Here is a 24,696-nt window from a genome sequence, read left to right as displayed (position 1 = left end):
TAGTAGCTTGGAGTTTTGGGTTTCCCAGTTTATTCAAATTTTATATCTTAATGAAAAACATCCTGTCTTGCTATAACTATATATGCTACTTATAATACTTATTTGCTTATATGTGTCTTTGATGATTAAATTTTAAGTTAGCTAATGTGTTGTTTCAGCCCCGTGCCTTTTTTGCTCCCTGATGGACTGGTTCGCTTGGTTAATAAACAGATAAACTGGCATTTGGTACTTGCAAGGTAAGGTGTTAAACATTTATGTATTTCTCTGTTGGGATTAGCATCTAAATTCCATTACGGATATTAATTTTGGGGTCCTTTTGGCCTGTAGTGTTGATTTTTTTTTAATATTATATTTCGATTGCCTTTGTCACATATTATTGATACCTTTTAAATGTATTAGTTCAACTATATTGAATCATTTTTATGTATGCTTTGGTACCTTGATATTCCTATTTAATTTTAAGGTCAAAAGTTGGATGACTGAAGATGTGAATACATTTAAAGATAATTTTAACTTCTTAAAATCTTCTTGTTGAAGACTGCTACAACTATTTATATAGAATTTTTTTCTTTCTTTCCTATAAAAGCAATGGAAAACTTTTGGCTGCTGTTCAAGATCAGTGTGTGGAGATCAGGTAATTGTTAATATTATTCATATTTAAAATTTCCCTTGAGAAAATTTTATTTGATTTATGGGAACTAATATTTTTGAAGAGGCATATTTAAAGGGGTTTGACCCACATAATTCTGTGAGGTGCCAGACACCAACTTATGCCAATTACAGGACTAAGGATATTTTGTCAGAGTAGCACAGTCTGCTTCCCCAGATCACTTTGCTGTCATATGAGAAATTTTACTTTTTTAGTAGACAAGGCATATCTTCAGAACTCTGGAAGTCACCCTTGTTTGGTTACTGCACAGTCAGCTAAAACAAATGCTTAAGAAAGTATTAAAAAAAAGTAGGGGCTACTTTGTTGGCATAAAGCTGTAGATGGAATATGGGCCTACAGAAGACAGAGATTCCATATTACTTGAGACCAGTGATATTCTCTGTCATCTTGAGCTATTCAGTGGTATTCTCTACACATCTAGAAGGCTTCTCTAAGATGGGATATCCATGTACTTTTTTTTAAGTAATATTTTTGTTGTGAAAGAAATAGCTACAGTAGCAACTAAGGAAAACTAGTTTTTTTTTTTTTTAAAGATTTTATTTATTCATGAGAGAGAGGGGGGGGGGGCAGAGACATAGGCAGAGGGAGAAGCAGGCTTCCTGCGAGGAGCCTGATGTGAGACTCGATCCTAGGACCCCAGGATCACAAGCTGAGCCAAAGGCAGATGCTTAACCACTAAGCAACCCAGGTACCCCGAAACTAGTTAGCTACAGCAGACTAAACATGTTGCACTTTTAGAATTAGAGGCTGGTTCCTTAAGACCTGACTCTTGGTTTTTAAAAAATAAGCAATGAGCCCAAAATTTCAGGGTGCCTAGATACTAGCCAAAACTTTTTTTCTTACACCTCATTATTCTTTTTTTTTTTTTTTTTAAATTTTTTATTTATTAATGATAGTCACACAGAGAGAGAGGGAGAGAGAGGCAGAGACACAGGCAGAGGGAGAAGCAGTCTCCATGCACCGGGAGCCCGACGTGGGACTCGATCCCGGGTCTCCAGGATCGCGCCCTGGGCCAAAGGCAGGCGCCACACCGCTGCGCCACCCAGGGATCCCCACCTCATTATTCTTGATTAAATATAGGATAATTCAGTTGTTATCACACTGGTTTTAGCTTTCCGTTGTGTAATTTCTTTCTTTTTCCAGTTTCCAAACAGAACAGGACCCTTCAACTTTTGGGGGTGTTGAGAGAGTGTTTGTTTTCACTGGGGCATCAACTTCAGATGCAGAAGCTTTGTTTTTTAATCCTTCTTAAAATCTTCAAAATGGAGATGATGGGCAATAATGACAGCCTTCCATAACTACATTACTTAATTTGGCCAGAATTTGATAGGCAGGTCCTTCTCTTTTTCTACAGCGTCCGTAAACATCAAGCTGGCACAATTCTTTAACTGCCATTGTTCATAGGAGTGGGTGAGAGCTTGGTATTCCATTTATTGCAGTAATGTGAAATGTATCTTTTTGAGAAATGTGCTTATGGTGTGACTTTATAAATAGCAGTTAATCGTCAAAATTTCCATCTTTATCCCATGAAATGAGAACATCAGTGGAATGATTTTAGGTGTTAGGATCAGAACATGTATATGGGAATGGGATTGATATTTAGATCTGTGAAGAAGAGTTTGACCAAGTGCTTCTGGAACTTATTAATAAAATTTTTGATGAAGAGAACAAAAAATTGTTTTTATAAAAGGATTTGCTACTGGATTGTTAGAGAGTAGAATATTTCTAAAACTTATACACGTATCCAGCTCTAGAAGTTCACTCCTGTATTCGAGATTAAGTAGTGAGGGAAAATTTCTAGGCAATGGTAGTGATACTCATCAAGATCTTATTCATCTGGTGTGTAATTTGCAAAAGCTTTTGTTAACGTTAGTATATCTAAGGACTCTTACATGGTAAAGCATGAATTCCACCAGGAAGCCTTTCAGGAACATAATCCATATGGACCTCCCACCCCCACCCCTGGTTATGTGCCAGTCCTTTATGCTCCTGAAATAATCAACACACTATTATACTTAGGGATAGGATAATACTAACGGTGTTGGACATTCTTGTAAGGGCTTAACGTGTTAATTCATTTAATCTGTGAGGTAGGTCTTCTTATTTCCCTCCATTTTAGAAATGAGGAAGCTGGCATTGCTTAAGGATTTGAAATTTACCATTCTAGCTTCAGTGTTCCTGCTTTTAACCACTAATCTATAGTACTTTTTGATCATGTTGTCTAGCTGTATATACTTGTATGTTTACATGTGGGTTTCCCTAGGTATAGTTAGGACTACTGCTCTGCACAACTCCAGGGTTGTCATTTACTTAAAACTCAGTGTGAGTGGGGGCACCTGGGTGACTCAGTAGTTAAGCATCAGCCTTCGGCTCAGGTTATGATCTCAGGGTCCTGGGATTGAGCCCTACAATGGGCTCTCTGCTCAGCGAGGGGTCTGCTTCTCCAACTCCCTCTGTGCACACACTCCCTCTCAAATAAATAAACAAAAAAATCCTTAAAAATTCAATGTGAGTGGGATCTGGTGTCTGCAAGAAGCAATGCTGTCCTTTTTCCCTAGCAGTTTATTAAAGATTTTATTTAGAGAAAGGGGGGGCGGAATGGACAGAGGGAAAGATTCTCAAGGAGACTTCATGCTGAGTGTGGAGCCTAACGCGGGCTTGATCCTACGACCCTGAGATCATGACCTCTTGAACCAAAATCAGGAGTCAGATACTTAACCTACTGAGCCACCCAGCTGCCTCTCCCTAGTAGTTTATATTTCCTTGAACATAATAGGTGCTTAGTTGATGTTTGATAAGTAAGTAAGGTGTTTGCAAGTGGCATACATGAAGCTGACTTTGGCAGGTGTTACAGGGCCTAGTCCACTGACTTGCTCAGAGTTGGCAGTCTTTTCCTCTTGCTGAATTAATACAAAATGTGTGCATCTAGTAACCTGAAACGAAGAGTGTTTGAGCCAAGATGTGGAAAGGTCAGGGAAAAAAAAAAAAAAAAAAAGGCAGGGTAGATCTTCAAAGTAAACCCTATGAACAGTGGCTGTGCCTGAATGTTTAAGAGCTTCTTTGTTCTCACTATTCCCATTTATTTTTTGTGCTGTGGTAAAGAACACATACAATGCAAGATTGGCTCCAGTAGTGATATAGTAGGCATCTGGTATTTGGTAAATATTTGTTGATTGTATTAGAATATGAAAGATCACTCTGGTGTCTAGGGTCATTATTCAATTCTTGGGAGCAGTCCTAAATAGGAAATATTTTTTGAGGAGAAAAAAATGAAAAGCTTGAAACACATGTCAGTTTTAGTTCAGAGACATCCCTGCCTTTTGCAAGATCGTATTAGGGCTGCTGTTTGCCAGTATGTTGGTAGCAAGTGGCAGATGACTCCAGTTATTTGCTCTAATATGGCAAATCTAACCTGCTTGTGTGTGGCGCTCACGTGGCTAAAAAGAGACTTGTTGTCAATTGCTACTTTAATTTGTAGTTTGGCAGTAATTACGTTTTATAAGTGGCTAATACGTGTTTCTTTTTTCCCTAAATAATGAAGTAACAATTTCTAATGGTTATAGGCTGTTATAAATATGGGAACTAAATAGAAACCATCACAGAACACAACAAAAAGCATCAAAATGAGGGACTCACGGAAAAAGGCACCTTCCCCCAAATTTGCTCAAGTGAATATATTTATGAAGTTTTGACAAAACCAAATTTATGCCCCTCTTCCCTTCCCCAGTAAAAGAGCAGCTATTATTTGTGATGATATTAAGGGTGAAAATAATGAACACTGACTTAGGTCTAGTTCTTGCTAATTTATATGTAATGTCTTTAATCCTTTTCTAAGCTATGAAGTTGCTATTACCCATCCCATTATATTGGGAGGAAATAAAACTCCTATTGAATATTTTGTCCAGGTTTCCCAGATGAGCTGAAATCAGGTCAGCATCACTTCAAAGACCATGTTCTTTATGCTGTATTCCACTTGGAGGCTGAATAGTCAATTTCTTGAAATTTATTACCATATTTATAATTGGCTTTTGTCATATTTTAATAAACATTAGTCTTTAAAATTTGCTTTAATTTCTATATTAGAAAAGAGTTAAATATTCAAGAGAGAAGAACTGCAAATTACCTGTGGGTCTGCCAAAATGTTGTATGTTCTTTGTACCTTTTCTGTATGTGTATGTGTGGGTGTGATCTTTATTCTAACAATACATTCTATTTGATACCTATTTTCTTATAACTTATGGGAAGATGTTCATAATAATTTTCAAATCACATACAGTAATTGCATAATATTTTATTGAGTGCATTAGCAAAATCTAATCTTATACTGGGTGTATTTTTCTCTTTCATAAAATAGGCTGTATAAATTTCCTTGAGATCTCTGTGTATCTGTAATTATTTCCCAGGGATAACTTTATTACAGAAGTTGAATTGCCAGATCAAATTACTGTGGTCATTGAAGTTTTTTGATAATTGTTACTAAATTATTTCCTAGAAGGTTTACCAATTTTCATTTCTGAACATATAATAATTATACTACGTTGGTATATATTTCAAGATCACAGATTTTAAATAGGTCTCTAGTAACAAATATGGTTAAAGCTATTTGTTTTATTAAAGCAAGACTTTTTTTCCCTAAGTGATTTAAACTTTGCAATATGATACAGACCATGGTTCTTGACCCATATCAATCTGTAGAGCTTTAAAAAAATATTGTTGCTTGGGCCCCATTCCATATTTGCTGGATCAGAACCTTTGGGGAGGGACCATGTATCTGTATTGTATTAAAAATCATGCTTAATTGAACTTTTGCTTATATCCTTGTATTCTGAGTGTAGCTCACCATTTCTGGGGAAATAAGATTGAAAGAAAATGTCGTCATCAATGAAAGCGTCTTATTTGAGCATAAATCCACATCTGAGAGGACTAGTGGTGTTGTGCAGACAAGTTGTCTACTTTATCAGTTTTTAAAGTTTTTGTGGACTTTCATAGTATGATGAAATAGTGTTATGGTGAAACTTCGTTTAATTTTACACCTATTTTGCAGGTCTGCAAAAGATGATTTTACGTCTATTATTGGGAAATGTCAAGGTAAGAGTTTCCAAAATATTGAAAAAGTGAAAATTTCAAATTTTCAACCATTAACGGTATTCCTAAAAAGTCAGAATAGATATTAAATATTAACAAGGTTTGTTTGACTTTATTAAAATAATTTTAAAACCTCTTAAACTGATTTACTGCCTTAAATGTTTTGCTTTGTCCATTTTGGACACTTTGAAGAGATTTGAAATTGAGACTTAAAATTCTGCACCGGTTTTGGGATAAAGTCTTTGTGTCTCTAGTCTTTTTTTTTTTTTCTTTTCTTTTCATCTTTTTACCCAATGTGGGGCTTGAACTCATGACTCTGAGATCTAGTTTTTTTTTTTTTTTTTTTTTTTTTTTAATTTCTTTATTTATTTATGATAGTCAGAGAGAGAGAGAGAGAGAGGCAGAGACATAGGCAGATGGAGAAGCAGGCTCCATGCACCGGGAGCCCGACGTGGGATTCGATCCCGGGTCTCCAGGATCGCGCCCTGGGCCAAAGGCAGGCGCCAAACCGCTGCGCCACCCAGGGATCCCTGAGATCTAGTTTTATGCTCTACTGACTGAGCCAGTCAGGTGGCTCTAGTCTTTTATTTTGAATTCAATGCAAAAAAAAAAAAAATCAGAGTTGATTAGATATAGACTAGCAAAAAAAAAAAAGTCTAGGATTTGATCATTCTTCTGTATTCAGCACAGATTACTATCATTAGTATATATCGTATATAATTATATATATGTATATGTCATATACATATACATTTCATAGGGTACTGGGGCTATGACCATGAGCAAAAAGGCATGGTTCTCTTGAGGTAGGTAGACACTGAGAATATAATTACTAATTTTGACAAATCTGATAAAGGAAAAATACAGAGTAGACTAAATGTTTAACCAGGGCTGTGAGAGGAGATTGTTGAGAAAAAGTGACTTTGGAAAGCAGCCTAAGGGATGAATAGAAGTTAGGAGAAGCCAGGGGTGTGTTTCTGACTGTAGGAGCAGGTAGGAAAAGACAGAGGAACCCATACTGGAAGAAAATAATTAAGGGGATGCTTTTTGGTAAATGCAACTATTCTGTGTGTTTTACTTAGGGACCTGCAGTCCATCTGTTGTAGGCATCCTAATGATGGTAATCATGGTGGTTGTAATGATGACAGACATTTATGGTGTCCTTACTGTGTACCACTGTATTTAGTGCTTTGCATGCATTTTCTCATTTAATTGGAAGAATGCAGTATGCATATTTTATCTCAAAGTAGTATTAGGGTAAGATGATAAATCTTCAACAGTGAGAGTGAGGAGAAGGAAAACATTGATAGTTTTGAAATCTGCAGTACGATATGATGGTAATGCAGAGGATTTCCCTCAACTTCCCTGTGGAAATGCTGGTCTTCAGCTTCTTGTCAGATATGCCATTAGTGAGTGGCTCAGGGTGAGTTTCCTTTTCCTTTTTCTCATTTTTGGTCACCCACATGTGTTCAGAAAATTAAAGATCAGACGTTTGAAAGATGTTTTCAGTTTTATGACTAGTGATAGTCTATTAGTAGGTCAAAATCGCTCTACCTCTTTAATTCCATACATGCTAGTGGGTAAGGTAGTAATAGAGTTCTTTATGGAGTTGTCTGTATGCATAGTATGCATAACCTAAAAGCAAATGTAAAACTGCCTATTTGTTAATGTAAATTTAACCTCTTCTTGTAATCTGTTCCTTGGCTTTGTCCCCTGGATCATCAGTGATCCAATTGCCTGTATATACCAAGCCAAGAATCAACACATTTTCTCATTCTTCTTCCTTCTCTTTTTTCTTTCTTTGACAATTATTAAGCTGCTAGCATGTGCCTGGCACTCTGCTAGGCGCTGTGTATAGAATGAGGAGTAAGCGCTAGGTAACCTTGGTTTAAGGGTTTGCAGTCCGTCAGGGAAGAAAAATAATTCACTGCAACTGTACTGAGTGGCACAATGGGGAAGCGTTGCCTTTGCCCTGGTGTCTCGCCTCTGCTTTTGCACTTCTGCCATCACAGCCCTAGCTCAGGCTTTTAACATTTTAACTTTGTTTTTTATACAACAGTCTCCTGACCAGGTTTTCTTCTCTTTGCCTCTCAATGATCCACAGTTCACACTGCTTGCCAAATAATTGCTGTTAAATGGAAATGCCATAAAGTTATCCTTCACTTCTGGCTCCCTGCTTTCTAGAAATGTGACCTTGGACAAGTTACCTTAGTCTCTGAGCCTCAATTATCTGTAATGGCATAATGTTATAGATGGGGTTGTGGAAAAAAATATGAGCTAATCTATGTAAAGCTCTTAGTATGTCGGATACATACTAAGTACTTAGGAGACCTTAAGCTTTTATCACTGCCACCACCACTAGTGCAGTTACTCTGCCTAGAATCTTTCAGTTGTTCCCCACTGACTATAGGTAGAATCCTGCTAATTTTTTCTGACCTTACAGTCTGTCTGTCCCTGATGATCCCCCTGTCAGACATTCTGTGTTCTAGTACAAAGCAGCTCATGCTTTCCCAGGCCCATCGTACTTTTCATGCCTTGGTACTGATAATTCCTTTTGCTTAGAAGCTCCACTTTTATATTTAATTAATGGGTCTTGCATATTTTAGTTCAGGCATCGGGTCTTTTGGGGAACCTTTCCTCCCTGCCTGCTTCCTCATCATTTGTACATCTTTCTTAATGTTTTCCTAGGACTTGTTTGTACATGTATCCCCACACTCAGGCTAATGTACTCCCCCCCCCCCGCCCCCTTAATTGCTGATTTGCTTATCTGATTCCCAGTTAGACTATAAATTCTTTGAAGGCAGGGCTCCCATCTTACTCAACTTTTTTTGTTCCCGATGTCCAGCATGATGTCTCACACATGTTGGCACATAATTCTTCATCCTATTCAGTGGGTAGTGATACTTAGGAACTATTACAATGATTTTTATGAGTTTATGTCTGAACAAAGTATATTTGCATATTTCCTGTGAGTTAATTTTGGAAATTCATGACTATATATAGATTTATAATAGCTTGCATATACATATATAAAATCATGGATGATTATCATGGTATTCATGGTTTTGACTTCTCATGCACACAAATATGTATATATACCACAAACGATAGATAAGAGGCCCTGTTAGCTTAGTATCTTGTTGAGAAATATATAGTATTTGTGTATTTCTAAAGCTTGGAGCTCTAGCATTTTCTGAACTTTCTTTCTTTCTTTCTTTCTTTCTTTCTTTCTTTCTTTCTTTCTTTCTTTCTTTCTTTCCTTTCTTCTTTCTTTCTTTCTTTCTTTCTTTCTTCCTTCCTTCCTTCCTTCCTTCCTTCCTTCCTTCCTTCCTTCCTTCCTTCCTTCCTTTCCTTCTTTCCTTTCCTTTCCTTTCCTTTCTTTCTTTTCTTTCTTCTTTCCTTCTCTTACTTTCAATAATAGTTTCCTCACCAACGCTTATTAAAGTAGACCAGATCTGGCTTACATAATGTGTAAAGATCAAGAAGTCCCTGGAATAATTTAGGGATGGGTATTCGGTTACCTTTTCCCCAGTGCTGTGCTTCTGTTGGGTGAGGGTTTGGGGAGCCCACTGTGAGCTGCTGAGAGGCACGTTCAGAATGTTAGAGTGATTCAGACCTGCAGGGCCCTTTTGAGCTATGACATTAGATATCCACACTTAGTATGTAAACTGAGAAATCTGCAAGTTAACATGAAAATGGGAAGCTTAACCCTCTATTTCACACAAATTATAACATTTGTTAGAGGTTTTACTGTGTATAGTTAATGTGGCAGCATGGATGGGATAATAATGCTTTGAGAACTAATGTTTTATTTTGTTGGCTTCCGAATGTGTGAATTTATGACCTTAATGCTGCATTAATGGCTTCTTTCCATTTCATATAATTTGATCTAATGATCATTTGCTTATTATCTGACTCATCTTTATGGGAATAACTCTCATATGCTGAATGATTTTTCCTGTGTAAGCTTGGAGAAAAGGAGCCAAAGTGGTGTTAATGCATTTTTGAAACTATATATTGCACAGTCTGCAAACTGAAATAGGAGCTATTTAGTTCCATTCTGATATTTTTCAATTATTGCTTTATAAAATAGATGTCATTTGAGAATGTTTTAAATGAGGTTGCAACTTGTGTTGGCTGTGTTTGCTAGGCCATAAATACTAGTTTTCTCTTTTTGTCCTGAATAGTGACCTAAATAATAGCACATAGAATTAGAAATTAGATTTTTTTTATAGAGCTATACTATGTTAATCAAGAGATTTTTCTCATATTTCTGATTTTGAGATACCATAAATTAGAGCTTCTGGTGCTAAGGAGCAGATTTTATTGTAAGTATGCTGAGATCCCAGCAACCTGCTGGTGCCCTGGTGGGCCCCTTGACAGCCCAAGCTCAGATACTGTCTTTTGTATTTCTGTATTTCTAAAATTGACTTGATATTTTCCAGAACATTTTTGTTGAGATTCTCTATATATTCTTTTTCTTTGAATTCCCAAATGTGCTTTAATAGCTGTTTTGAGATCTTTGCTTATTCTTTAATTTGTATCATTTCTGGGTATATTTCTATTGGATAAGTTTTCCCATGATTAGGAAATTTTCCTGCCTCATATATCTAATGTTAGAATTTTTTTTGTTTTATTTTAATTTATGATCAATTGATTTTATTTAATTCTTCATTTAAATTCAATTTAGTTGACATATAGTGTAGTATTACTGGGGTAGGATTTAGTGATTCATCAGTCACATATAACACCCACTGCTCTTAATTAATTAATTAATTAATTTTTTCCTTTTCCATAGCTTTTTAAAAATTTTTTAATAATTTTTTTTTTAATTTATTTATTTATGAAAGTCACAGAGAGAGAGAGGGGCAGAGACAGAGGCAGAGGGAGAAGCAGGCTCCATGCACCGGGAGCCCGACGTGGGATTCGATCCTGGCTCTCCAGGATCGCGCCCTGGGCCAAAGACAAGCGCGAAACCGCTGCGCCACCCAGGGATCCCAGAAATTTTTTATTTATTTTTATTTTTTTAAATTTATTTTTTATTGGTGTTCAATTTACCAACATACAGAATAACCCCCAGTGCCCATCACCCATTCACTCCCACCCCCCGCCCTCCTCCCCTTCTTCCACCCCTAGTTCGTTTCCCAGAGTTAGGAGTCTTTATGTTCTGTCTCCCTTTCTGATATTTCCCACACATTTCTTCTCCCTTCCCTTATATTCCCTTTCACTATTATTCATATTCCCCTAATGAATGAGACCATATAATGTTTGTCCTTCTCCGATTGACTTACTTCACTCGGCATAATACCCTCCAGTTCCATCCACGTTGAAGCAAATGGTGGGTATTTGTCATTTCTAATGGCTGAGGAATATTCCATTGTATACATAAACCACATCTTCTTTATCCACTCATGTTTCGATGGACACCGAGGCTCCTTCCACAGTTTGGCTATTGTGGCCTTGCTGCTATAAACATCGGGGTGCAGGTGTCCCGGCGTTTCATTGCATCTGTATCTTTGGGGTAAATCCCCAACAGTGCAATTGCTGGGTCGTAGGGCAGGTCCATTTTTAACTCTTTGAGGACCCTCCACACAATTTTCCAGAGTGGCTGCACCAGTTCACATTCCCACCAACAGTGTAAGAGGGTTCCCTTTTCTCCGCATCCTGTCCAACATCTGTGGTTTCCTGCCTTGTTAATTTTCCGCATTCTCACTGTTGTGAGGTGGTATCTCATTGTGGTTTTGATTTGTATTTCCCTGATGTCAAGTGATGCAGAGCATCTTCTCATGTGCATGTTGGGCATGTCTATGTCTTCCTCTGTGAGATTTCTGTTCCTGTCTTTTGCCCATTTCATGATTGGATTGTTTGTTTCTTTGGTGTTGAGTTGAATAAGTTCTTTATAGATCTTGGAAACTAGCCCTTTATCTGATAGGTCATTTGCAAATATCTTCTCCCATTCTGTAGGTTGTCTTTTAGTTTTGTGGACTGTATCCTTTGCTGTGCAAAAGCTTCTTATCTTGATGAAGTCCCAATAGTTCATTTTTGCTTTTGTTTCTTTTGCCTTCGTGGATGTATCTTGCAAGAAGTTATTGTGGCCGAGTTCAAAAAGGGCGTTGCCTGTGCTCGCCTCTAGGATTTTGATGGAATCTTGTCTCACATTTAGATCTTTCATCCATTTTGAGTTTATCTTTGTGGATGGTGAAAGAGAGTGGTCTAGTTTCATTCTTCTGCATGTGGATGTCCAATTTTCCCAGCACCATTTATTGAAGAGACTGTCTTTCTTCCAGTGGATAGTCTTTCCTCCTTTGTCGAATATTAGTTGACCATAAAGTTCAGGGTCCACTTCTGGGTTCTCTATTCTGTTCCATGCTCATGGATTGGCAGAATTAATATTGTGAAAATGTCAATGTTACCCAGGGCAATTTACACGTTTAATGCAATCCCTATCAAAATACCATGGACTTTCTTCAGAGAGTTAGAACAAATTATTTTAAGATTTGTGTGGAATCAGAAAAGACCCCGAATAGCCAGGGGAATTTTAAAAAAGAAAACCTTATCTGGGGGCATCACAATGCCAGATTTCAGGTTGTACTACAAAGCTGTGGTCATCAAGACAGTGTGGTACTGTCACAAAAACAGACACATAGATCAATGGAACAGAATAATTTTTTAATTTAAAAACATTTTTTAAGTAGGCTCCATGCCTAGCATGGAGGCCAAAACTGGGCTTGAACTCATAACTCTGAGCTGGGATCAAGACTCAGATGACTGAGTCACCTGGGCATCCCTTTTTGTGTTTTATTTATTTATTTTTTCTAACACTGTATGCTCAACATTATGGAGCTGAGTTAGTAAGTTTTGTTCTCTTCCCTAATTGAGTATTGAGTTTTGTTCTGGGATGTGGATAATTTCTTTGGGGATCAGCTTAATCTTTTAAGGTTTGTTCTTAAGTGTTATATGATTTAGAATTGCTTTTACTTTGGGGTTAGATTAGTCCTATTTTAAGGTGGGGTCTTTCTGGGATTGCTTATGAGAGCTCTGAGTGTTCATTGACATCTCTCTACCCTGATGGGGTGGAACTCCAATGTTCCCACATCCTCTCCAAGTTCCAAACAACTCCAGTTGTTTTCCCCAGTAGCCATCTGTTCTGGGTCCTGCAGAATCTATGCGTGTATGTGTGTGTGTCTATGTGTATGTGTCTTTGTGTATATATATGTATATATGTGTGTGTCCCAAGACCCAGGTTTCATCTCTGCAGATTTTTACAGCTCCATCTCTGCCTTGCTTCCTCTGGAATGCTGCCTTGCAGATTGTATTCAGCTCAGTAGCTCCAAACTCCGTACTTTATCTGCTCAATTTGTTGAGACATTCACGTGTGCTTGGAGGTCCCTCTTCACGCCCCATGGGCCACAGGTGCCTACTGGCTAAAAGTCAAGTCACTTCTCCCAGTGATGATCACAGTCTTGCACTGCCTGTAGTATAATGTCTGAAAACAGACATTTGACCTATTTTTTCTTTTATGGTGGGAGATGTAGACTGAGACTAGTTACCTTTTTTTTTTTAATAACAAAAGCAGTACATACATGTAACAAATTTAAACAGTACAAAAAACAGAAAAAATTTTTTTTGATTTACATTTTTCATAGGAAATTATATTAATGATTTAATATAAAACCTTCTATGCTTATATAAAGCTGTATATACATGGATCAACTTTTTTCTTTAACAAAAATGAGATTATCTTGTATAGTTTGTTCTCCAGCTTGCTCTCCCTCTGAAGGTGTTGATAGCTTTCCTAGTTGGTGTATACAAATTTATTTCAGTCTTTTAAATGTAGCCACAGCATTCTATTGTAAGAATGTGAACCACATGGTTCTTTATCTATTCCACTCTTGTTGGAGGTCTAGGTTGTTCCCAGTGGCTTGTTTTCTTCTCTTTTCTCTTTTTCTTACTCAACTCGTCCTTCTCCTGAGCACCCCATTAACTGCCCCCCCCGCCCCTCACACCAGCCCTTGGCACTGGAAATGATGTTCTCTTGGTCTCTGGGTGTAGTATTCAGAATAGCTACTACTATAATTCCAGAAAGTTACACCTATTTATACAACTATGAAAAAGGAATGATTGAAGCTGTTTCTTTTCTCCACTGTCACCACCATATGTTACGTATTTAAAAAATATTCATTAGGTTCACAGGCAAAGGAAAAAAAAATCTCATTTTCAGTTTGCATATTTTTAGTTAGTAGGTAGAGCATACATTAAGTAGCTATTTTTATGTTTACTTTTTGGTGAATTGTTAGATCCAATCCTTTTGCCGTACATTACTCTTAGATTACTTTACTTTTTCTTATTGATGTGATAGTATGAATGTTAACCCTTGGTCATATGTATTGCATTTATTTTCACCCAGTCTGTTTCCTTTTAAATTTGTTTTGGTGTACTTTTTGTTTTTATTTTTGTCCACAGAACTTTTTTTTGTTTATAATTTTTTGTAATTGCATTTGTTGCTTTTTTTCAAGATTTCTCTTCATGGTTATACTTTTCATTCCAGGAGTATAACATTTTTCTCATGTTTTTACCAACACTGTTATTTCAAACATTCAAATATTTACCTTCTTGGCAAGTCTCTCTCTCTCTCTCTCTCTCTTTTAAAGATACTATTTATTCGTTTGAAAGAGAGTGAGAGAGAGCACAAGCTGGGGAAGGGACAGAAGGGAAGCTGACTCCCTGCCAAGCAGGGAGCCCAACACCGGATGTGGGGCTCGATCCCAGGACCCTGAGATCATGATCTGAGCTGAAGACAGGTACTTAATATACCAATCCACCCAGTTGCCCCACAGCAAGTTTTTGTAGCTCCACTAGTTTGCTCTTACTCATCGGAGGAGATTGTTCATTCAGCCTTTCATCTTGCACATGAGAGAGCTGCACCTTGGTGATCTCCCCAAGGTTGCACCCTTCATTTTATGGCAACACTGAGAATAGAACCCAGTGTATCTTGCTTCTTAATCTTTCACTGTTTCTCTTTCTAATCTGAGCACTGATCTAGAGTGATTGCCTGTTACACCACCAGAGTGCTGGGCATCTCTTATGAACAGAATGGGCCCAGCACCTGGCATTTTGGAATTTATAGTTCAGTGAATAGACAGATGATAAAAAGTAGACAAACACATGTATAATTGTTTGGGATAAGATATGTGAAGATAAGGAAGTGAAATCGTTGGACAGTGGGGAACAGTGGGGCCTTGAGGCTGCATAGACAGGATGGCCGGAGAACACATCCTGGGGGAAGTGATCTGTATCACTGAAACATTTGAGAAATTGAAAAAATCAACACCTGAAAGATGAAAAGGAGCCAGGAAAGGATTCAGAGAAGGGGGCCCTGGGCTGAGAAAACAGCACAGACAAAAGCGCCAAGTGGGAAAGAACTTGGCAACCACTGGTTGAAGGGGTCACAATTGATGCAAGATATGAGTGAGAAGAAAGGGTCTCACTCTGAACATGGCAAGTGTCAGATTGCAGGCTAACTTTACCAGCAGCTTTTCTGAATACTTTTCAGACAACCCCATTGACACTTGCTTTGTAAAAATCTGGACTGTTCATTCCTCTCCAAAACCACATAGTCAGCTGGAAAAATCTGGTGATAAAAGTCTTTGTTTTTACATTGTTATGTGAAATCTTATTTTGTAATGAAAACATATCTTTAGCTGGGTCAAAACACATGCTGAGTTTCCTGGAGCTACTGGTTATGACTAGAAGTAATAGTGAAAACAAATCCCTTTCAGATGGAACTTGTTTTAGATAAAGAATGTGGTGTATAAATCTGTTTATCCTATCGAAATGAAATGAGGAAAAAAGCCTGTTATCACAGGTAGAACAGTAATGGAAAAATATTTCTGTGTTTCTTTAGCATGTGAATATTTTTCAGGACATTAACTTGTCCTCAAGCTGGTGTTTGTGTAGCATCTCTGTGTAGGCAGGTCTTGTATTCTTATGTTGTTTATTATTTTGTGCCTGTTTTTACTTCCAAGTGTGATTTTTTTTATAGCTTTATAAAGACAGAGAACTGATCTTCTTCTTTTATTCTCATTAAAAAAATTCTTTTCTAGAGTATAGTTTTTTTTTTGTGTGTTTTTTTTTTTTTTTAGTCTTTAATGAATCCTCCTCTGTCCAAGGGCCCTGTTGGATTTTTTTGTATGCTTCTTGCCTGTCGATAAATAGTCAAACTAAAGAAACTCATTGATGTCTGGTATTCTTTCTTCATATACAGAACATCTGTTATGTGTATTACAGAGATAAAAGGGAAGTCTGAATTCTATGGTATCTCATCTAGATGGAAAGAAAACTTTAGTTACGTAATTCATGTTTAATTGGTAGTCTCTGAGGGATGGTAAACTCTTTCCGTTACCTTGCCTGTTAATATAGATTTTTCTGAAAGACCTAGTCTTCACTCATTAGTGAAACACTAATCACTTTCTGTTCCAGTTTCTAGGATGGTGGTGTTAAATAGGACATTGTAGATTTTACGGAGCTCATAGGCTCGGGGGAAACAGTCATGTAAACAACCTAATAGGTTGTGATAAATGCTATGGAAGAGATTTGTACAGCATATTTGGGGGCACAGAAAGGAGAGCAGTCAGCTTCTAAGAGTGCCAAGGAAGGAGGAGGTACCCCTTTGTTACCACAGTGGTTGTAACAAAACCATTTGAAGAGTACAGAAGAACATTCTAGGAAGAGGCAGCAGTGTGTATGAAAGCCTGGAGTATGCATGATTTGCTTATTTGCCAGGTGATTGTATTGTTGATGGCTTATTAGCTGTGTGGTGGAGGAAGTCTGTGTGGTGGGAGGCGACCCTGGAAGCCTGTGATGGAACCCTTTGTCAGGGGCCTTCCGTGTGTGTGTGTGTGTGTGTGAGTGTGTGTGTGTGTGTGTGTGTGTGTGTAGGATTGTGGCCCTGCTTCTCTTGGAAATGGAGAACCACACAGCTGCAGGATGTGTCTGTTCCTTCTTTTAGAAAGATCTCTTTGGAGATTATGGAGGAAGGATTGGGGGAAAAAAAAAACTGAAGGGAGGAGACCAGTTAGGAGGCTGTTGGGAGAGGCTCAGCAAGAGATTAGTGCAGCTTGAACTGAGGCATTCTAGTGGCCAGAGAGGAGAGAGAATTTAATGAATCTCAGAAACACCCCGAGGTGATTCTGAGGCTCAGTCCAGACTGAGAGCCAGTTGTGTGGTAGTGAGATGCTTACCGTTTGGGAAGGCGGACACTAGGTTCTGGGTTTTCTTTGCTCTTGACTCACCTTGTCAGTCCCCTAATCATTTGGAATCCCTGCTGATAAAGGGAGGGCACTGGTCCTACCAGTCTTTCAGTTCTGGGCTTCTAATGAGGGGATAGTGAAGCAAGCAAAACATCAAAAACCTCAAATCTATCAGTTTAGAGTTTCACGGTCTCTCTCTCTCTCTCTCTCTTTTATTTTACTGAAAAAACTCAGAAAAGAGGCATATGCTGGATTGTTAAGGCTGATTATTTAAATGTTATAATTGTAGGACTGAATAGGATAGTAGTTGATTCACCTAATATATGTGTATATGAATCATATGTGTGTATATGCATTTCTCCAATACTGTGTCTGTATAACTCTGCAATTGTATTTCCTTGGTATCTATATTTGATATATTTAAAAGATCTCTGTTGAAATTTTCATTTGTTGCTGTTAGAGTTGCTCAGCTCATTGGATTGGAATTATTTTCTGCCCATTCTCTATGCTTTTGATCTATCTTAATTTCATAAATATTTTGAGGTGTACTTTTCTGAGCCTTTTCCAGACCAAGTCATGCTCAGCGTTCAGTAGACCCTGGGTGTCCATAGTCTCTGCTGCTTAAGTAAGTGGGGCAGAGGTTGCTGTGGTTTATACTTCCCACTTTTACTTGGAGTGGCTCTGGAAAGTGTTCTATTGAACTGAAGCATTAGAAATCCTTGGGAGAGGATATAATGTAGTTGAATAGTTAGTTTAGTTGCAGTAACTATAAATATTAACTATCTGTGTAACGCATTGTTAAAAGCACTTCTTTTCTTTTCATTCTAGTTCCAAAAGACCCTAAACCCCAGTGGAGACGTGTAGCATGGAGTTATGATTGTACCCTGCTGGCCTATGCTGAAAGTACAGGAACTGTGAGGGTGTTTGATCTCATGGGAAGCGAACTCTTTGTTATTACCCCGGTACGTACATAACCTTCAACTGATTACATAAAAGGCATTCAAAAAATACCAAGGTACTTGAGTGACCGAATGTGACGAGAGGGGAATAGACCTATAAATCTGAATAAGTTGTGAATGTAAGATGTTCTAGTAGATATCTGTACGTGAAATATTTTTTCTGTGTATTTTGTAATACAGTATTCAGAGGTGGTCCACCATTATGGAAACATGGTGGTAAGTAAATACTAAACCAAGGTACAGAAAAATGATAGAAAGTTCCAGTGAGGGAAGGCAGTCCGTGCGCGGTCACAACAGGAACAGCTCTCCAAAGAGTTGGAATTGATACTCTAAAGGGGATAGAAATTGAAAGAGAGAGTGGAGAAAAAAATAATGGTGGTAATAACTTGTATTTGTATAGTGCTTTATACTTTATTAATGAGTTTGATATATACTCCTAGTTAATATTCACAACAACCCTTTGAGTAGATTGGCCAGATATTATCCTCATTTTATAGTTTAGAAAACTGAAATTGAGAGGCAGTTGAATGACTTTTCCTATGGCAATCCAGTTAATAAGTGTTTCTTTCAGGAATCCAGTGCTTTTTACTTTATATCCTCCCTTGAATGAACAAGATACAGAGGCAGGTAGATCCTCAGTGCTTAACTCTGGCTGCATCTTAGGATCAGCAGGGAAGCTTTGTAAAGAAAAGAAAAATAAAATTACTTGGTTGTCTAGGTTCAACCCACAGAAATTGATTTAATTGATTGGAGTGGGCTCTGGGCATTAACCTTGTTTACAAGTTTTTTGCTGACTTTTAATGAGAAGCTTAGGGATAAGAACCTGTGACATAGAAAACAATTTTTGTTCAGAAATAATGAGTGAGAAAACTTGAAAAAATATGTTAGGCTCATATTATGGAAGTCCACGGGAGCCAAACTAACAAGTTTGGATCACTGTTTTCTAGACTAGCACTGTCTGATAGAAAAGTAATGTGAATTATGTATGTGATCATATGTGTAATTTAAAATTTCCTAGTAGCATTAAGAGTCAAAAGAAACAGGTGAAATTTATTATGTAACCTAATATATCATAAATATTATTTCAACATGTAATCAATATAAAGATTATTAATGAGCTATTCTACTTTCTTTGATTCCAAGTGTTTGAAATGTCATGTTTATTTTTATATTTATAGTCTATCCCACTTAGGACTAACTATCAAGTATTCAGTAGCCACATTGGCTGCAGTATTTATTTTGTGGTTCTGGACAGAAAGGAGTAATTTGCGGTGATAAACTTTATTTTGTGTGCTTCCCGAGGTGCTGCCTTCAGATCCTTAACAATATAGCCTGATATTTAGTTCATTGAAAAAGGTTGCCATTGAGTGAATGTTTTGTTTTTTCCTTTTAGCTGCTGATGGGGCAAATGGAAGTGATTGAGACTTTTTTTTTTAAGATTTATTTTATTTGAGAGAGAGTGGGCATGTATGTGTGGGGGGTAGTGAAGGGAGAGAGAAATAAACAGACTCTGCGCTCAGCAGACGTGGGGCTTGATCTCATGACCCTGAGGTCAGACCTGAGTTGAAACCAAGAGTCAGATGCTCAACCAACTGTGCCACCCAGGTGCCCCAAGGCTTTTCTTTTCTTTCTTTTTTTTAAAAGCATTAGTTACTGCTAGCAATGAAACTCATCATTTGGGAGCTTATATCTGAACTCTGTATCTTAGAATTCTTTGGGGTTGAATGGTGGCATTGCTCCCCGCCCCCCCCAACAGAAGTACAGTCCCAACAGAAATTCTCATATCTAGGTGAATCTCTCATCCAAAGGGAGTTGTGTGGCTCTAGCCTTTGTTGGGAGAGCAGGTGTAAAGTTGGGTGTCTGGTTCTAGGCACTCTGATTTGCATGATTCTTCAGTATCCGGAGCAGTTCTGGGACTGTTGTAATGTGCACCTGGCAAGGCCAGCAACTGGGATGTCTTCCAACTATGCATGTGTTAACTTATTTGGAATCTTTTAGAAACTTAATTTGCCTCTTTTTCTATAGGCATCCAGTTTAGCAGGTGATTTGAGCTATGCCATTGCCGGGTTGATATTTTTAGAATATAAATCCAGTGCACAGTGGTCTGCAGAACTCCTGGTCATCAATTACCGAGGAGAACTTAAAAGTTACCTTGTAAGGTAAAAATATACTTTATTTGGGAACTCCTATTTGAAATGTTTTTCTCTGGCTTAGTGTCAGATTTTGTTTTGTTTGTTCTTTTAGCATTTTGTTGTGAAAAATTGCCAATATAACAGGAAGGTTGAAATAATTGTATAGTAAATACCCTTATACCTTCACTTAAATTCTGTAGTTTGTATTTTACTATGCTTGTTTGTATATTACATTTCTGTCCATTGCTCCATCTAGCCATTAATCAATATTATTTTTTAATGAATTTCAGAGTTAATACTTAAATGCTTTAGTGCATGTCATTAATTAACGTTTAACATTTTCTTATAGTTTCTCTTTTGAAATAAAATTTGCATACAATGAAATGTATAGATTGTAAGTGTGCCAGCCAGTGAATTAAGACAAATGCATACACTTGTGTAATTCAAACCCCTATGAAGATGCAGAACATTACCATCCTGCTAGAAAGTTCCCTCCTGCTGGTTCCCAGTAAATCTGTCTACACCTACCCCCAGAGCAGCTATTGTTTATTTTATTTTTTTCCATCCTAGATACATTTTGCTTGTTCTGGTAATTCACATTAATGGACTCATAGTATGCACTATCCTGTCTGAGGCTTCCTTCACTTAGCATATTTTGAGATTTATTTGTATTTTTTCATGTATCAGTTTATTCCATTTTATTATAATACTAATGTATTTCAGTGTATGAATATTTCATGTGTCCTAGTGTGAGTTGTTACAACAAAGTACCATAAACTGGGTGACTTATCAACAACGGAAATTTACTGCTCACACTTCCCAAGGGTGTCTGTGTTCTGGGTGCCAGCAGGGTTGGGTTCTGGTGAGAACCTTCTTTTGGTTTGCAAACTACTGACTTTTTGCTTCCTCACATGGTGGAAAGAGAGCTAGCTAGCTCTCTGGCTTCCTAAGGGCAGGAATTCTTTTCATAAGGGCGTCATCCTCATAACCTAATGACTTCCCAAAGACCCCACCTCCAGATACCATCACAATGGCATTAGGGTTTTAAAATTAAGTTTTTTTTATTGGGGGATACAGACATTCATTCCATAGTGGGGTCACAGACATTCAGACCATAACATTCATGATTTGTTCTTTTGGTAGACTTCTGATTTCCAGTTTTGGGATACTGTGAATAAAGTTGTTATGACCATTCTTATACAAGTATTTATAGATATGTACTTTTATTTCTCTTGGGTCACTGTCTTTGAGTGGAACTACTGAGTCATAGTATAGATAGTTAATTTTTACCTTTTCCTAGAGTTTTTCTATTATTCATATTCCCACTAATAACTATCAGTGTTCTGGTGGTTTTGTATCTGCAGCTGTATTTGGTGGTGCCTTTTATTTTTTTTATTTTTATTTTTATTTTTTGATTTTTTGATGGTGGTGCCTTTTAAATTATAAAAGCTGTAGTGGGTATTTTTTTGGTCTCTCATTGTGCCTTCCTGGGTATTTTTTTCTTCTTAAATTTAGTGTTGGAACAAATCAGAGTTATCAAGAGAGTCATTGTTTCAACTTCAGTAGTCATTATCCTCATGGAATCAACACAGCTGTGTACCATCCTGGCCACAGGTAAGCAACCATTTCTTCTATTTGGTAGAGCATCAGGTGCATGGAAAAGTCTTGGCACAGTTTCAGAGAGAAGAAATGGTCCATTCTGCTTATTTTGACTTCCTCATTTTCTTCTCTCTAGTATAGTTGTCTTCAATATCTATAATATGGTTGTAGTCCTCTTCTGAGTATTTCTGTTCATCTGGCTGACTGATATTTGAGCCACACTGGGCAGTGAGGAAGTTTTTCTTCTCTCTTTCTTAAATCTTATTTTCCTCATCTGTAAAATGTGGGTACCTAACTTCTAGCACTCCAGCAGGTTGACAGAACTCACAAAATGCTCTATGTGAAGTGCCCTTGCATAGGACGTCTCGGTACATGTGCCCCCCCTTTCTTCTCTGCAGACTAGGGCTGCTTTGATGGTTGCACAGCTGATTCCTGCCTCTGTTGCCCCTTCTTCATATGTGCCACTTCTCCATGGATTTGCCACCTACATTGAGGTTTCATTGAAAATTGGGAATTTTTTACTTCTGGTGATTTCTCTTCTTGAATTTTGTTATTGGAGGGTGAAATTTTTCTGTTTTATAAGGTAGCCAGGCTAGCTTTTTTGGTTCTCTAACTAAGAAGAGTTACCAAGTTGTAAATCAGACAAACCTAGCTTAAATTCTGAATTTTTTTTTTTTAATTCTGAATTTTGAGACTTACTCTGTGTCTGTTTGTAAGTCCTTAAACTCTCTGACCCTCTCTGTACTTAAGTCTTTTTGATGAAAAAGGTGTGCAGTTTTTATATTCTGTTCAGGCATGGGTCTTTTTTGTTCAGAATTTTATGATTGTGAGATTTTTATTCTGCAAAGGAACCCACACCCCCCACAGTCCTGTATGTGCTTTTCCCTCATCCCCTCCCCACTAGAGATAACCACTGTCCTAAAGTTTGCATTTATCATTTTTTGATTTCTTTATAGTTTTAACACTCATTCTTAGTTTTGCTGTTTGACTTTATATAAATGGAATCATACAGAAGACACACAAGTCTTGGTTTGAGACCTGCTTTTTGATGCATGTTTTTCTAGTTTACTACCATTAGGACATTTCATTTTATGAATATATTGTAGCATATTTATTTATTCTCCTGTAAGTGAAAATTTGGTTTGTTTCCAGGTTTTTTTCTTTTTTTTTTTGGTTATAAAAATAGTACTGTGGCCAAAATGATTATGCATTCCTCTGACACATGTGTAAGAGTTTCTGTAGGATCTATAAGTAGTAGTGGAATTGCTGAATTCTTGAGTAAGTACATCTTCAACTTTACTTGGTAATGCAAACATTTTTCAGAGTGTTTTCTACCAGTGTACAATTCCATCAGCAGTGCATGAATGTTTCTGTGTTTTTTTATTAGCTCCCGTGATATCTCAGTTTTAAGTATTTGCTGATCTGGTAGGTATAAAAGAATATCTCATTGTGGTTTTAATTTTCTTTCCCTGATTACTGATGAGGTTGGACAGCTTTTCATGTTATTGGCCATTCAGGTTTTGTCATCTGTGAAATGCTTTTTTATATAATTTCTTAATTTTTATTGAGTGTTTGGTCTTGACATTATTTAATTCTGGGTTATGTGCATATAGTATCTTCTTCCAACATGTGACTTTTTTTTAAATTTACCTTTTTGGAGTTCTTTTTTTTTTTTTTTTAATTTTTATTTATTTATGATAGAGAGAGAGGCAGAGACACAGAGGGAGAAGCAGGCTCCATGCACCGGGAACCCGACGTGGGATTCGATCCCGGGTTTCCAGGATCGCGCCCTGGGCCAAAGGCAGGCGCCAAACCGCTGCGCCACCCAGGGATCCCCCTTTTTGGAGTTCTATCTGCATATAGCTTCAACTGTTAAATAATTTAAAACACTGAACTTTTCACCCAATTTCTTTCCAAAGACAACTACTTTGATCTATTTTATTTGGCCATTTTATTTGATAGCTTTGTTTTCATACATAAAAATGCTTATGTTGTTACTTCTTGATTTCTGTCTTACACATTTCCTATTAATGTCTCTATATGGAAGATGAGTATCTAGTTTTCTTACTCAGTCCTCACATATAAAAATCTAGCCTTCACTTGTTCAATTGTGATTTTCTAGAGTGAATATTATTAGGGTTATGTAGATGCGTTTCACGGGTGAGACAAGAACCTTCTGTAGTATTGTGTGATTGCCTTCTCATTCTTATTTATCTGTTGATTCATTTGTTTACTCATTCATTTGGTAAACATTCATTTCCTACTCTGTGCCATATGCTGTTCCTGATGCTTGGTATATACCTTAAGGAACTTCTAGAGGGGGTGACAGACTACAAACAATGAACATGAAGTATTTAAGGAACTGATAAGTCTGGTGGGGAAAAATGAACAGGGGATGGAGGACAGCAGCAGGGTGGGGAGTAGGGTATGGATTGTAATTCTAACTAGGGTAGACAGGTTACCCTCACTGAGAAAGTGACATTTATGCAAAGACCTGCAAGGGATATTCCTTATTTGACATCTGGGGGAAGAGTGTTCTTTGCAATAGCCAAAACAAAATGAGTTGGGAGTGTGCTGGCCATTTTCTAGAAACTGCAAGAAGGCCAGTTTGGCTGAAGCTAATTGAATAGAGTAATATACTGATGTCGGAGACAAAGCCAGTGCTAAGTCATGGAGAGGCTTTGTAGGCTAGAGTAAGACCTATCTGGTAACTTCTCACTTGTATATATTCTTATAGTTAACTTTTTACTTTGCCAAGTTTTTAAGTACACTTACTAGATTTGACGCTAAACGCAGCCCTGTTAATATAGAGCTCCTTTTAGTACACTGTTTCTGATTTGAGTTTGCATCTGCTGCATAGCTGTTTCCCTAAGAACTTCTGTAAGAATTTGACTTCATCATCCTGAGGATTGCTTTCATATTTTTTTGTTGCATCACCTGTTTCCTGGATCCTTTGTTTTGTTTTGTTTTGTTTATTTCACTGTTTTGGTGAACTTCTGTAA

At 37.4% G+C, this 24,696-nt stretch overlaps 1 protein-coding gene across 1 annotated transcript in view; it reads left to right on the top strand.

The window, feature by feature from the left end:
- Nucleotides 1-24,696, top strand: part of NBAS (NBAS subunit of NRZ tethering complex) — a 322,484-nt gene that overhangs the window by 6,541 nt on the left and 291,247 nt on the right. The window contains exons 4-9 of the mRNA XM_055327484.1: nt 159-236; nt 587-634; nt 5,715-5,758; nt 17,833-17,966; nt 19,989-20,122; nt 21,611-21,709. Of these exons, the coding sequence (XP_055183459.1) occupies nt 159-236; nt 587-634; nt 5,715-5,758; nt 17,833-17,966; nt 19,989-20,122; nt 21,611-21,709 (537 nt within the window). The remainder of the gene's footprint in view (nt 1-158; nt 237-586; nt 635-5,714; nt 5,759-17,832; nt 17,967-19,988; nt 20,123-21,610; nt 21,710-24,696) is intronic.

Source organism: Nyctereutes procyonoides, unplaced genomic scaffold, assembly GCF_905146905.1.
Source record: "Nyctereutes procyonoides isolate TBG_1078 unplaced genomic scaffold, NYPRO_anot_genome, whole genome shotgun sequence".
Lineage (NCBI taxonomy): Eukaryota > Metazoa > Chordata > Mammalia > Carnivora > Canidae > Nyctereutes > Nyctereutes procyonoides.
This window is presented reverse-complemented; position numbering and strand designations above follow the sequence as displayed.